Below are 15431 nucleotides of genomic sequence, written 5' to 3'. Positions count from 1 at the left end.
AAGTGAACTACTCACGAGTCATTGGAGGGGCGATGATGATGATGAAGAAGCCCTCCAACTCCAAAGTCCCCTCCGCAGGGTGCCGGGAAGGGTCTCCAGATGAGATCTCGCGTAAACGGAAGCTTGCGGCGGCGGAAAAGTATTTTCGAGGCTCCCCTGATTTTTTGCTATATTTTTGAAATTTACAGGCCAAAGATCTAGGTCAGGGGGCGGCCAGGGAGGCCACAAGCCCTGACACCGCCGCCTGCCCGTGGTGGCGGAGTGGGAGCTTGTGGGCTCCCTGGAGCCCACCTGGCTTGGCCCAGAGCCCCCCTGATCTTCTTCCGTTCGGGAAAAAATCATTTCGGGGATTTTATTCCGTTTGGACCGGGTTCCAAAATCAGATCTGGAAAGAGCCAAAAACACAGAAAAAACAGGAACTGGCACTTGGCACTGAATTAATAAGTTAGTCCCAAAAAAGATATAAAAGGTACATAAAACATCCAAAGATGACAAGATAACAGCGTGAAACCATCAAAAATTATAGACACGTTTGAGACGTATCAACCCCACGCTCGCGCCGCCCCTGGGGGAGTGAATAGGCGCTTTAAAATAATTATGGTTTAGGCTTGCACAAATACGGAATAAAACTAACGTTTAATTTGTCAAACACAAAACGTACAACAACTAGGCTCACCTATGTGCACCAACAACTTATGCTAAGCAAGATAAACAACTAAGTGATAGCAAGATATATGACAATAAACAATACGGCTATCACAAAGTACAGTGCATAAGTAAAGGGTTCGGGTAAGAGATAACCGAGGCACACGGAGACGATGATGTATCCCGAAGTTCACACCCTTGCGGATGCTAATCTCCATTGGAGCGATGTGGAGGCACAATGCTCCCCAAGATGCCACTAAGGCCACCGTAATCTCCTCACGCCCTCGCACAATGCAAGATGTCGTGATTCCACTAAGGGACCCTTGAGAGCGGTCACCGAACCCGTACAAATGGCAACCCTTGGGGGCAGTTACCGGTACCCGTACAAATTGCTCGGGGCAATCTCCACAACCCAATTGGAGACCCCGATGCTTGCCCGGAGCTTTACACCACAATGATTGAGATCCAAGACACTACCAAGCTTCTAGGATGCCAAAGCATCCACGAAGAACAATCTCTAGGGTACTAAGTACCAAAGGGTAATAAGCTTCTCAACTTCTCACTTCCATGTATCACCATGGAGAACTCAAACCGATGCAACTAATGCAATGGCAAGAACACATGAAGTGGTCAAGTCCCTCACAATCAAATCCCTCCACAACAACAAAAGCTATGGAGAAATATGAGAGGAAGAACAAGGAGCTCACAAAGAACTCCAAGATCTAGATCCAAGCGGTTCCCCTCACATAGAGGAGAAAGTGATTGGTGGTGATGTGGATCTAGATCTCCTCTCTCTTTTCCCTCAAGAACAAGCAAGAACCGTTGGAGGGATTGAGACTTAGCAAGCTCTAAGAAGGTCAACAATGGGGGAAGAACACGAGTTCAACGGATAGATAATGCCAAGGGGGAAGAAGATCCCCTTTATATTGTGGGGGAAGGAATCAGACCGCTACCCCCATTTACAGCCCGAGCCCAGCGGTACTACCGCTGGCTGCAGCGGTACTACCGCTGCGCCCACGGTAGCGCAAATATATTACCGGGCCAACCACCACCAAGAAAGTCTTCACAAAAAGTCCGACGTAGTACAGCCGCAGGGATGACGGTACTAAAGTCCTCGAGCGGTACTACCGTTGACCAGGGGCGGTACTACCGCTGGGACATCGGTACTACCGCCAGCTCTAGCGGTACTACCGCTAGGGCCAACGGTACTACCGCTAGGGCCATCGGTACTACCGCTCGCCACTGAAACAGCCATAACTTTCGCATACGAGCTCCGAATCGAGCAAACCCAAGCTTGTTGGATTCAGGACGACAAGAGCTATCCAAACAGCGACCATGGAAATCTTAAGACCATGCAGATATGGAAATGCCAATGATATAGAGATGTGAGACCTCTATGAATGAAGATCCGGCAAAAACTCCAACATCGAAAACATCATAGTAGATGCATATGGACTCCGTTTTCGATGAACTCGAGCTTGTCATGAAGATGACCATAAGCTCTAAAACTCACAAAGAGAAACACCAAATAAGAACCAAGAAGTATGATGCAAGGATGAAAATGGTTTGAGCTCTCAACGAACGATACGATCAAGCTACTCACTTGAGAGCCCCCCTTGACAGTACAACAATCTATCCTAAAACAAAAAACCTATCAAGGGCAAACCTATACCTTGCACCTCGACCTCTTGAGCTAGATGATGACAATCTTGGCTTCCTCAAGATGGACCACCTTTCTTGATTGCGTTGGCTTGATGAAGACTAGTTGATTGCTCCCCCATACTCACTATGGGTGAGCCACTCTTCAGCATATCTTCACAAGTCCATTGCCACCACAATGGACGGCAAGCGTCAAGCATGATATATTCGTGCTGATCCACTTGAACTTGCACACCGCAATCTTGATGACGATCACCACTTGACGTCATCCTTCATGGGTTGTATGAGATCTTCCTTTTGACACAAGCCCATGGAAACACACCTAACCCCCACATAGAACTCTCACGAAGACCATGGGTTAGTACAGAAACACGTAATGGACAATGCTTACCATACCATGGGATCACCTGATCCCTCTCGGTACATCTTGTACGCTTTGTGTGTTGATCATCTTGATTTACTCTTTGTCTGAGATCTTGATCAACCTTGTGTCTCTATGACCATTCTTTGGATAATACCTTGAATACTATCTTGGTCATCATATAAACTCCTTGAACCCAACAGATGGACTTCAAGAAGTGCCTATGGACAAATCCTATAAATAGAACTTAAGGCAACCATTAGTCCATTGGAATTGTCATCAATTACCAAAACCACATATGGAGATATATGCTCTAACACATGGTCATAGGAAGAAATACTTGACACGCAGAAAACAATAGAAATAAAACGACACGATCAATATGCTACGTTCATAGTTTGGGTCTTGTCCATCACATGATTCTCCTAATGATGTGATCTCGTTATCAAGTGACAACACTTGCCTATGGCCAGGAAACCTTGACCATCTTTGATCAACTAACTAGTCAACTAGAGGCTCACTAGGGACAGTGTGTATTTGAGTTTCCAATCAATACAATTCTAGCATGGATAATAAAAGATTATTATGAACAAGGAAATATAATAATAACTAATTTATTATTGCCTCTAGGGCATATTTCCAACACGTCGGTATCTCCATACCTAGTTAAATCTCGTTACCGGCAAGTCTCTTTACTCGTTCCGTAATACAAGATCCCGTAACTAACTCCTTAGTCACGTTGCTTGCAAGGCTTGTTGTGATGTTGTATTACCGAGTGGACCCCGAGATACCTCTCCGTCACACTGAGTGGAAAATCCCAGTCTTGATCCATGCCAACCTAACACACACCTTTGGAGATACCTGTAGAGCACCTTTATAGTCACCCAGTTACGTTGCGACATTTGATAACCCACAAGGTATTCCTCCGGTGTCCGGGAGTTGCATGATCTCATGGTCATAGGAACAGATACATTGACATGCAGAAAACAGTAGCAATAAACTGACATGATCATATGCTACGTTCATAGTTTTGGGTCTTGTCCATCACATCATTCTCCTAATGATGTGATCCCGTTATCAAGTGACAACACTTGTCTATGGTCAGGAAACCTTGACCATCTTTGATCAACGAGCTAGTCAACTAGAGGCTCACTAGGGAGAGTGTGTTATCTATGTATCCACACATGTATTTAAGTTTCCAATCAATACAATTCCAGCATGGATAATAAACGATTATCATGAATAAAGAAATATAATAATAACCAATTTATTATTGCCTCTAGGGCATATTTCCAACAATACCTCCGCATTCAACACACGTACAACTTGGTGACGCCTTCACCTCCTCGATCCAGCGAGCGATGGTGAAGTAGCAGCTCGAGTCCTCCGACAGCACGGCGGCGTGGTGAGCTATTGGTGGTGACAGATCGGCAGGGCTTCGCCAAGGGGTTATGGAGGAAGTAAACTGCGAGGGAGAGGAGGGGCAGCGCCGAGGCAAGATTGTCGTGTGGCTGCCTCCTCTCTACCTCTCTATATATAGGAGGAAGGGAGAGGGGAGGGCGCCCTAGGGTTACACCCTATGGGCCGGCGGCCAAGGGAGGAGGGGACGACGGCTAGGGTTAGGGTGCCCCCCACTTGGGCGCCTTACCACCCAAGTTGGGTTGGCTTTGCCCCAAAGGAGGCCCACCCCTTCGGTCGAAGTGGTTGGGAGAGGGGCTATGCCCAGCCCCCTGGTGGGCTGCGGTGCCCCCTCTCATTGGCCCATGAGCCCCCCCCCCCAACATTTGCCGGTCCTCCTGAAACTCCTTTTGGTACTCCGTGAATCCCTCGGTACACCTCAGAACACTTCCGGACTCCGATGACCTTCATCCTATATGTGAATCTTCACCTCCGGACTATTCCGGAGTTCCTCATCACGTCCAGGATCTCATCCGGAACTTCGAACAACCTTTGATCACCAATACTATAACTCAATTATGCTTATAGCGTCACCTATTAAGAATAGCTAGCGAAAAGAGACCCTAAAAACTATTAAGAATAGCTAGCGAAAAGAGACCAACAACGCATCTCAGGAACCAAAGAACCCAAATATGTCACTAGGGTAAACCCCCTCCTCTAAACCAAGACCACCCCCCAGCACATGCGCCAAATAATGGTGAGGAGAAGGGAGAAGTAAAACAAGGAGCAAAAGCAAAAGCATGAGCTCTAACAAACTCCAAAATACATCAATTCACAAACCTAAGAAAAACAACCATCTACCATAACAAAGTATCACAAATGAAGACAAATATCAAAGCATTCTACAACAATTGCAGCATCACAATGTCCACCTTCTTCGGTTGTCCAATCGCTTCATATTGTACCTCCAACCTTGTGATGATTTGTAGACATCATTTGCTGCATGTTCTAGCAGCTTTTGATCCTAGATCCAACACCTCTTTGTTTTGTTCGTTTGTCCCCAATATAGACCATCCTAAAATCCAGTGGCACATTATTTTAACCAGAGTCATGGTCTCATTAAAGTTCTTTTCATAAATAATGTAATCTCATTTCTATGCTCCCAAATAGTCGAGAAAAGTACAAATCCCTATCGGCATCAATTTCTTATCATTTCTGTTAAATGTTTTGATCCATCTCCCAAGACATTCTTCAATTAAGGAGGGAGTACATCTTAAACCAAAAGCCCTTTTCAACAAGCTCCAAATAGCAGCAGAACAATTAAAGAACAAATTATCTTCATCTTTTTCACCTCTCCATCCTCTTTTAATGAGGGGGCCTTTAGTTAGCATGCATTTCCTATTAGTCAGCCATAAGAAAAGCAGACATTTCAATTTTGCAAAGGTATAGCCATACGCCCATACCCATAGCTTCTCTCGGCTCCCTGTCTGAACGGCCATGGCCAGCCACGTAACGCATAGTCCGCACCCGGTGGTAGCGAAACGTTTGACCTCGTTGCCGTGGCCGTCGTGTCATGTCGCGTCACCTCTCCTCTCTAATCCACAACTTTTCTCCGAAGGTGACACACACGGTAGCCTTTGCCTTGAAGCTAATATAAACCATCATTACACCTCGCTCCTCCAATCCAATCCGGCATGTACGTCCCTTTACAAAACAACAAAAGAAAAGACGGACGAAGAACAATCAGGACGTGGTATGCCCGCTCATGATCACGAGCGACGCACACACGTACGCAGCATCAAATCCGATCGGCCGTATGATGCTAGTATTAACGAAGCACGCTTACCTCGCCACGTCACAACGTCAGGGTATAAAAATAGGCTTCCGACTACGTGTTGGCTCGTGATAGGCCTTCATGTTCATGGCGGCCACGACGGCTTTGCTTAAATCTGTGTGTGAGAGAGAGATGACGCATTGTGTTTCACTCCGTACGTGTCCGAACCACGAGCACGCATCATACTGTATCGTGTCGTCCTTATACTTTTCCTATATACTACTCCTAAGTGGTAGTGATTAAGACCTAGAAATCGGACGTAGAGTGGCATGTACGCCTACGTCGCATCGCCAGTGCCCGGATTAATTAGCGAGCAGCGATCACTGCTCCTACGATCACCTCCAAGATCCGGCGTCCCGATTAGCCATGATTCGGAGGACACGGTGTGGTTTGACAAGGAGCGTCCGTCCGTCTGTCCGGGACACACACAACAGATCACCGATCCCATCTCGGCGTGATCACAGCCTGGATGATTTGGACGCGCTGAGATCGATCGCCATCGACATGCTTACCTTTTAACAACAACAACAAAATATACTATGCTGGTAGTGTGTGTACATGTCAATCGTCCAAGTTCGTCAATCAAAACGAAAATAAAAAAACACACATTTTTCAACCGCCATGGACAGTCAGAGGGAGGGAGTACCGATCAGCTCTGACGTGCGTTATGAATGTGGTGATCTGATGATCTCGTTCTAACTGGCGCGGCCGCAGATGAACAGGAGCAGCAGCGAGCGCAGTCGCAGTGAATGGCGCTGCCCTGCTGTCTGATGTACGTGTACTTGCGTAGAATCAGTCCACCATCTTTACTCGTAATGATGGCGGAGGGGAGGGGAGGCTCCTACAACAGATACGGCGGGGAGCCCTCATCGGCGGGGAGCCCAGCCACCGTGTGTCCCAGCCAGAGCCAGAGCCAGTGCCGTCCCTGTCTCCGGGTCCGGCCACTCATCCATCCACCCAACCCAACAGCTAAAAAGGCACCCACAAATCCCAAATCCCAGCCCCATCCAACAGCAGATTGCTTTGTTCCTTCTGTCCATGTCCTTTCTCCCACCGTCCTTGTCAAAACAACACAGCAGCAACAACGATCCCGGCTCCTCACCATCTCCAAGTGGCAACACAACCATACAAGTTCAATTATGCTCCACTAGTTCAATTGCCATCATCATCATCAGCATCATCGCCAGTGTGTTTAGATCAGCAAGGATCATTCATTAATAACGTATATATATATATATATATATATATATATATATATATATATATATATATATATATATATATATATATTGATAGGCTAGAAACATATACTATATTATATATAATGGCAATACAAATGATGTACTATTACACATCTTCAATGCAATCCCCTCTCATTTGAGGGAGAATGGATAGGAAGGGTGCCGCGCTATGTACCGATCGATCTTGCTACTAGGCTTAGCAGAAGAAAGGAGCTATACCGTCAGTCACACGGCCGGCCGCGCTCCATTTTCTTGTTCAAAATAACCATGGGTGGGTGGAAATTAGAAGCTAAGACACTGCTAGGGCCCAACATTGTTAGGTTGAATCTCAGAGTGCTTCCATGGACGGCAAGCAAGCTTGGCTGACATGACTGGCTCTCAGGCTCTGAATTGCTTCTCCTCCCTATGTACAGCGGGCGTCGTCGAGGCGTTCGGTGGTGGGATCGAGCTTCTTCCCTGGTGATCATGTCAAAGCTCCATTTTCATGTGGACCGTCTGCAACGAGCCTGGTCGACAGAAACAGAATTTAGCATCCGAATCTTGGATGAGCTGGTTGAAAGTGATGTGAATTTTCAGAAATTCAAGTTGAAACTGAAACTGAAACTGAATGGTTTCACTCACCGTCGTAGCTGTTGGACGAGGTGGCGATCTCCTGGCTCTGCCCCATGTCCATCTGAACCACGCTCTGCAGATCTTGCCAGAAAGCCCCAACCTGCACGAGCACGACCACCATCACAAACCGATCATCATCCTCGACGTTCCTCGCTCCGTCCAACATCATGGAAGCTCAAAATGTATAGCCGATCATGGTTACCTGAGAGGCGGCGTCGCTGAGGAAGTGCTGCTGCTGCTGCTGCGACCCCATGGGCCGGCAGAAGGCCTGGTCGAGCGGGTGCATGGCGCCCTGATCGTCGCCCATGCCGCCGTCGGACATGCCGCAGCCGCCGAGATGGTCGTTGTTCCCCTGGCCCATGTAGGGGAGCGCCGCGCCCGACGCCTCCAGCGGGAAATGCGACGAGCCCTGCTGCAGCTGCCCACACGACTGCTGCTGCATCTGCGATCGATCAGAAGCAAAAGTGAGTCGAGCCAGTCGGTCAGAGAGAGAGGAGAGGCCGGATGTGGCAATGGGTTGTCCTCACATCTTTGGCAAGGAGGTTGGGCAGATTGTTGAAGTCCAGCTGCGGGTTCACCGTGGCCAGCTTCATGGACAGGAACTGCAAGCAAGAGTGGACAGGGATGGCAACGAAGCGTTTAAGACGGCAATTCATGGGGTTTCTTTCATGATCCTTCCGCATCTGTTTTTGGGTGAGGATGGGCGTGTACCTCGACTTGCCGTTGCAGCGATTGCACGTAGTTTATGATCTCGTCCAGCATCACGGCCTTGCCAACCACCTGAAACAGGCAACAATTTTCCCGGGTTTCAAATCCGGGCACACGCAGCTCTCTCAACTCTGGCTGAACCTAGCAACAATTGCGAAATGATGGGTGCAGGATTGTGGGAGCAGTACCTTGTTGCAGCCGGGCACGAGGTCCTGCAGCAGCTTCATCCGCTGGCTGATCTTCTCCCTTCTCACCTGAGCAAGCACGAGAAGAGAAAGCAGAGCATGAGAAATTCTACTCAAAATGATCGTCAGTCCAACTGAACACACAAAGAGAATGCAGGCCAGGAGAGAGGCCGGGAATGGTACCCTCTCGGCCAGGCTGTGGCTGTCCGTGGCCTCGCCGCGCCGAGCCCGGACGTGGATGAAGTCCTTGGGCGGCTCGGGGAGCTTGGAGGCGCCGTCCTTGCCCTGCTTCTTGCCGCCGTTCTCGCTGCTGCTCTGCGCGGCCTTCCCCTTGCCGGAATTCTCCTCGCCGTCCTCCATGGACATGGACTTGCAGCGCTTCGACGACGAGTCCTCCTGCACGGCGACGGCGACGGCGACGATTGGCTCGTCGGGTTGAGATCGATGCCCTGCTCCTTGGAGAACCGAACTGAGCGGAATTCTGTTCTTGTCTGGCGTACCTTGGCGAGGAGATCCTTGGCGGAGGTGGTGGACACGGAGGCGTCCTTGCCCTTCCCCTTGCTGCCGCCGGCGGCCTTCCGCTTCCTCGCATTGCCGTCGGAGGCGCCCTTGAGCGCCATCCCGGCGCCGGCCGACGCCGACGCCGGATCGGACACGGACGAGTCGTCGCGGGCGCTCCCGAGCTCCAGCTCCTTGAGCGCGCCGACGGGGCCGTCGTCCGGGAGGCCGAACTGCGCGCCGTAGCCGCCGCGTGCGTCGAAGCCGGAGAGCCTGGCGGCGCGCTGGGCGAAGCCCGGGTCGGCGAGGAACTGGTCCAGGGAGCCCATGGGCATCAGGTTCTCCAGCGTGGGCAGGCCGCCCACCTGCGGCGGCGGGTACTGGTGGGCGTGGTGGCGGTACTGGCCCATCATGGAGAGGTTGAGCTTGGTGGGCGAGCCGAGCGGCGTGCCGGCGCCGTAGTGCTGCTGCGGGCGCGGCGAGATCCCGTGGAGGGCGAGCCCCTCGGTGGGCGCCGCGGAGTTGGAGGCCGGCGACGGGTGGCCACCCGCGTCCATGGAGCTGTCCCAGTTGAGGTTGAGGAAGCCCGCCGTCGCCGGCGGAAGCTGGTCCGGCGGCCCGCAGTTCATCTCCCCTAACCCTCCCTCGCCGGAGTTCCGCAAAAGATCCGCCGCCCGAAGCAACCGCGGCCAATCAACCGTCCCAGGAGCAAACGAAGACGCCGAATTCCGAGCCCACCGGGAAGGGAAGAACGCCGCGCGCGCGTGCGGTGCGGTGACGGGAGGAGAGTGACGCAGGGGGCAAGAGAGGAAGGAAGGAAGGGAGGAGAGCGAGGAAGCGCGCGAGGCAAGCAGCTGCCACCAAATCCCACTACGGGTGGCGCTGAGATAAGGGAAAAGGCAGGAGCTTTTGGTGTGCGTGACACCGCACGCAGGAGGGGAGAGGGAGGGAGGGGGGAAAGTGGCGAGTGGGAAAGAAGCACCTAAACCAAAGCGAAAAGCTCCCACCGCAGGCAAAAAGCACGAGACGAGGTTGAGGGAGGGAGGGAGCGTGGTGGGAGGGAGTGGTAGAGTGTGTGTGTATGATATAGGTCCAGGATGGCATGGGTCAAATTGGATGGGCTATGGGCATCATCGCCTCAGCCTTTCCTGCCATGAAACAAGGGGGAGGAAGGAACTGGCTCGAGACACAAACGCCGGAGATGACTATGCTTGACACGTGGTACCCGTCCATTCACGGACACGTCCGCTTGTCCTTTTTTTTTTAGAGTTTGTCATTCATATCACGAATCAGTACAATGAAGTTGACCCTTACAAGCACGCTGAAACGCAAACAAGGAGGGTCTTGAACACCTACGGTACCTAAGACAACCATAAAAAGAGGATCTCCGGAGCCCTGTGTCATCATCCCTGAATCTTGAGAGAAGACCCCTCCAGCACAAGGATCTGCAACCAGTCGCAAGCAGGTCATCATCTTCGACCATGGTACAATTGCCGCCACGTTGTTTCCTCCCTACTTGACACGAGCGCTGAGAGGGCATGGACTTCAATCCAACACACCTGCAGCAGCCGTCGCCATCTTCGGCTTTGAGTATCGCGAAAAGTGTCCCTTCCGGAAGGAAGAGAACTCGAGTCATCCGACAGGTCCAGCACCGCGGCCGGGCCATCCGCCCGGACAAAGCAGGATCTCCCACCAGCATCAGCGTAGAGGAAGGAGAAGAACAACAGCAGCAAATCATACCAACAAGGATGAAGAAGGGTCTTCGTCTCCCTGCATCCATCACCCATCTGAGGACCCAAACGTCCAGTGCCAATGGACCTCCAGCCATCATAGCCCGCGACCTCGACGAGATCCGGGGATCCCCAACCCCGCTGGCTCCTAGACGAAGGCAAAAGCCTCGCCTGACCGCGAACGGAGCCATGAAAAACTTATTCCGACGCGACACCACCGCAACGGCCTCGACGGCGTTTCCCTCCACCCTAACCCTACCACACACCCACCTAGCGAACATACCCGAGGTTCCCCCTCCCTCCCACTGCCGGAGGGGCCGACGGAGAGAGAGGAAACCGAAGGCGTCACCGGCGGCGCGCAAGGGAACCCTCGTCGCCTCCCTTGATCGCCTCGTGTGATCCTACTTTTCCGGGGGAGTAACCGACTGAGGGGCACGTCCGGTTGTCCTAATTCCTATAAACCAGACACAAACTAAGGAAAGCTTTACGGGCGTTCAAACCGTCGTCACACAGGAATACACCTGTGCATTTCTTGGATCAGGCCGGTTTTGGGCTGGGCCAAAAAAGCCTGATGCTGAAAACCTAGGCCCGAGTCCGGCCCGGGCCAACCGTCGGGCCTAAATATTGGGCCCAAGCCCGACAAGGCCCGATCGGCCCGGCCCAACCGCGTCTTAAATTTAGTTCTCCATGGACCCAAGCACAGCCCAGCTTTCGGGCTCAATTTCCCTTTCCAAGCCTAGCACGATGACATGATTAAGCCCGGCAAGGACCGGGATTTTTCGGTCGGATCGGGTCGGGTTGTCCATGGCCATGTATACAGACGAGTCTGACACCTTCAACTCACTCAAATCCCCATGTGAGGCATTCTTCTTTCACTCCACCCCCACCCACCCCCCTTTGCATTCGCATCCTCCTCATCCGACGTTGTCATTGTACCTCTTTGATTGTAACCCAACCATTGCCAAGCGGCTGAATCCCCTACCCACGTGTGTGTCCGCTTAGGACTACGTTGTCATCCATGTAGGATTCGTTTGTGGTCATTTACCCTCGGCCCATGCCTTCGTTGTCCATGACGGGACACCACACCAGACAGGCGGTCGGTCAAATGTCATTGAGCTTTACTTTTACCTTCTTGTTTTTTCCTTGAGTAAGCACGATGACGAAGTACTCGATGCTTGAGGATGAGGTGTTTTCCGATGCTTGGAAAGTTGTATCTACAAACTTAGTAGGCATGAGGCAAGGGGACCTGACCTTTTGGAAAAACATGCATGCTTCATTTCATGAGCAAAAGCACCTCGCGTCCTAAGACTTGCACGTATTCCATGAACATAATGTGAAGTCGCTAGTCCGTCAATGATACACCATCTTCAACTCCAGTATGAAGTTTTGTGGTGCGACTGCGTATGTGAAGAGCATGTGGCAATCGGGCTCGCAAACCATTGAAATCGTAAGTTGGCCTTCTCGTTGGTCTATATGTTGATAAATTCATTGATTCACCCAATGTTGCATACGCGTAAGCATCACGTGGTATAGCTCGGATGCGTTGTCATGTTGTACCACATGACAAAGGGCATATCATTTATGTCCGTACATTGTTGAATGAAGCTCAAGGGACACAATTTGTGAGGCGATGCGTGTGGATTCTAAGTCAAGTATCGTTGTATTGGGAATCAACGAATTCAGAAACTTGTAGAACATCCTATTATTGTGGATGTAGTGTTTATATTTAAGTTGTTGTTGTACTGGGAATACTTACATGTTATTTACAGATGAATTATGTTATTTTTATAATTATTTTGAACACCACGGTTTTATTTTTAAAAACGTTAAAAAGGTAGAATAAAGTTGTCCGTTAATTAACGAAACCCGAACGAAAAACGTTATAACACATCCACAGAAAGACATCCGGCCGACCTGACACCAACAAGACCACACACACCATCGAAGAGAGGACACTGTCGAGGTAGACCGCAGTAGTACCGTTTCAAGAGAAAGAAAAGCAAGGACGGATGTGTAAAGACAGGGTTGAATGGTCGACTCCGAATCGACGGTACCATGTCCACGGACGAGTCCAGACGAGTCAGCGAACAGGGTTGGATGCGCTGAATGATGCAAACATAAAGAAATGGCAGTGCAAACAAACATGGGGAAAATTTGGACATAACTAATTATTTTTACGGTTGCTTGTGCCCTGTTTTTCTGAACCTGCGATATTTCTAATCTTGAATCGAGGGGTGAAGGCGATGGTCCCTGAATTGCTGTTGCCTTGCCCATGGAATGGAATTGATCGATGAACCAATCATTAAATCGTGGAATGGGGCAGAAGGGTCGCTGGGGGACAAGCGATGCGTGGTATTTTGGGTTGGATCCTACTACTACTTCCCTCCTAGAGTAGCCAGCAAAATACAAATCCTCCAGTATAATCATTGCCCGGTTCTTTATTTTGAAGAGGATGCAGCGGCAGCCCATTGGATGGAAGTGGAACCCCGGGCGTTTATTTTGTATTCCTGCGCCTTCTCTGCTCTGCTCTGGGAACCAACTGTTTGTGACTCATCTGATTGGGGTTTTTATCCCCTTGTGGCTCATCTGGTCCGTTCTGTTTTCCTCTGGGTTTTCACAAATTGTATCTGGAATCTCACGATCGGTCGTACGAATGCAGGCTCGTCAAGTTGCGTGTAGGGAGGCATGCCCAAACAAAACGGAAGTACGGGTGGGCAGCCGGCATGGATGGAACACGAACGCCGAGTGCTGGAGATTTTATGATTGGCCTGTGAGGTTTGTTCAACAAACGTGCTCGTGAAACATAAATACGTGCTGTACGGTATGGCAGCATTGAACCGGTCAGTGTAGTGTAGTGGACGTCTCACACCGGCCCACTTGATGTTGCTGCTACCGCTGTTGTTGCTCCTACCGTAGAACCCAATTCAATCTTCTTTTTTTGCTCGTATTAGAAAAAAACAGCGCTAAAAATAGGGTCCTGATCGTTAAGGGTCTGGTCACAGGTTCCGTGTGGTATATAAGACAATCAGCCCACACGCCTACGTATGATCAAAACATGTAATGGCCGCACGTCCGGCCTCCTGTCTCGTGATCCCGCCCACACGCCTAGTGTGGGTAAAACAGGTAACGTCCACACCTTCACACGTCTGCCTCCTACCTTACGGCCCGGCACGCTCGCGTGACACTCATCACGCGTCCTCATCCCCAAACATGTCCGGACCCTCTTTCATGTTTGTTTAACTGCAGTTGTCATGGTTGCTGAACTACAATTGTCATGTCTGGACAACTATATTTGTCATGGTTGCTCAACTGCAGTCGTCATGTCTGAACAACTGCAGTTGTCATCTCACGTCAAAGTGCAACTGTCATTTATGAACAACTGCAGTTGTTGGCATGTATGGCCTGATCTACTACAATTGCCATGATTTAAAAACTTTAGGAGTTGCCACCTACTAACACGAGGCAGTTGTCATGTAACACTAGGAAGACAAATCAATATAATATCTTGAATTTACCATATGCCTCTAAGCACATTAGGCAGTTGTCATAGAAACACCACAAAAAGACATGGCAAAATAACGTATTTGGTACGAGAGAGTTGCCATCTGCTTACAAGCACACTAAGGAATTTTCATGTACCACTATAAAAAACATGGCAACTGACAGTTTGGGTTGTGGGAGAGATGGCGATCGCGCGGGCGTGTGGACGAACTGATAAACACTCACACGTGCAAACATGTCAAGATTCGTGTAAACATGAATGGACGTTGATCATTGTGTGTCGGCGAGTTGCAAAACGCGCACACATGTGACGTTATCTTTTCTCTAAAAATAATCCTCCCGAAACGGAAAATTGCACCCCGGCCCTTGAGGTTCATCCGTCCTCTTCGACCTACACATGCCGATGGCACGTCGTAACTGGAGTTCTGCCCCATTCCCGGAACGGGGGAGTTGTATCCACATGTGCCGCCTGAATGTCATCTAACTCTGTCAAGAAATGTCAGCGACGATGATCTTGATGGACCGACTCTAAAAATTGGATCGACGCACGAATCCTGATGCCCGGATCCATGAGACACAAGCTCGCGAGCTGCCCTGTGGAACTGCCAAAAACGCTGGTGGCTAGCCATGCATGTATAATACTCCCTCCGTTCCTAAATATAAGTCTTTTAAGCGATTTCACTAAAGGACTACATACAAAGCAAAATGAGTGAATCTACACTCTAAGTTATGTCTATATACATCCGTATGTAGTTCTCTAGTGGAATCTTTAAAAAGAATTATATTATGGAATGGAGGGAGTAGGTGGTGTCGGAGAACCAAACGACGTCGCCACCTTCCCAAAGCGATGTCACTGGCAACCAAACCCTAAACTCGTCGATCTGAAGAGCTAAGGAGAACACGAGGTTGTCGGCTTGTCAATGTTGTCTAGGGCAGCACTGCCACGAAGGCATTGGAAAACAGATCCATTGTCATATGCATGACATATTGTTGGATCTCTAGCGAAGCACCGTGTAATTCTGAAGCAAATTTGCCCATGTGTTTCTATTATCAGTATTA

The 15431-nt window shown here is 49.9% G+C and overlaps 1 protein-coding gene across 1 annotated transcript; it reads right to left on the bottom strand.

The window, feature by feature from the left end:
- Nucleotides 1–7190: 7190 nt before the first annotated feature.
- LOC123445198 (transcription factor bHLH77-like) lies at nt 7191–10209 on the bottom strand. The gene is made up of 8 exons (XM_045122155.1): nt 9144–10209; nt 8827–9039; nt 8647–8712; nt 8462–8530; nt 8278–8352; nt 7953–8192; nt 7760–7850; nt 7191–7644 (listed from the first exon to the last, which is right to left on the bottom strand). Exons 1-8 carry the CDS (start codon nt 9768–9770, stop codon nt 7607–7609), a joined length of 1419 nt encoding a protein of 472 aa, XP_044978090.1. The 5' UTR covers nt 9771–10209; the 3' UTR covers nt 7191–7606.
- Between the last annotated feature and the right edge of the window lie 5222 nt (nt 10210–15431).

The sequence above is a fragment of the Hordeum vulgare genome, chromosome 3H (assembly GCF_904849725.1).
Source record: "Hordeum vulgare subsp. vulgare chromosome 3H, MorexV3_pseudomolecules_assembly, whole genome shotgun sequence".
NCBI classification, from domain to species: Eukaryota; Viridiplantae; Streptophyta; class Magnoliopsida; order Poales; family Poaceae; genus Hordeum; species Hordeum vulgare.
This window is presented reverse-complemented; position numbering and strand designations above follow the sequence as displayed.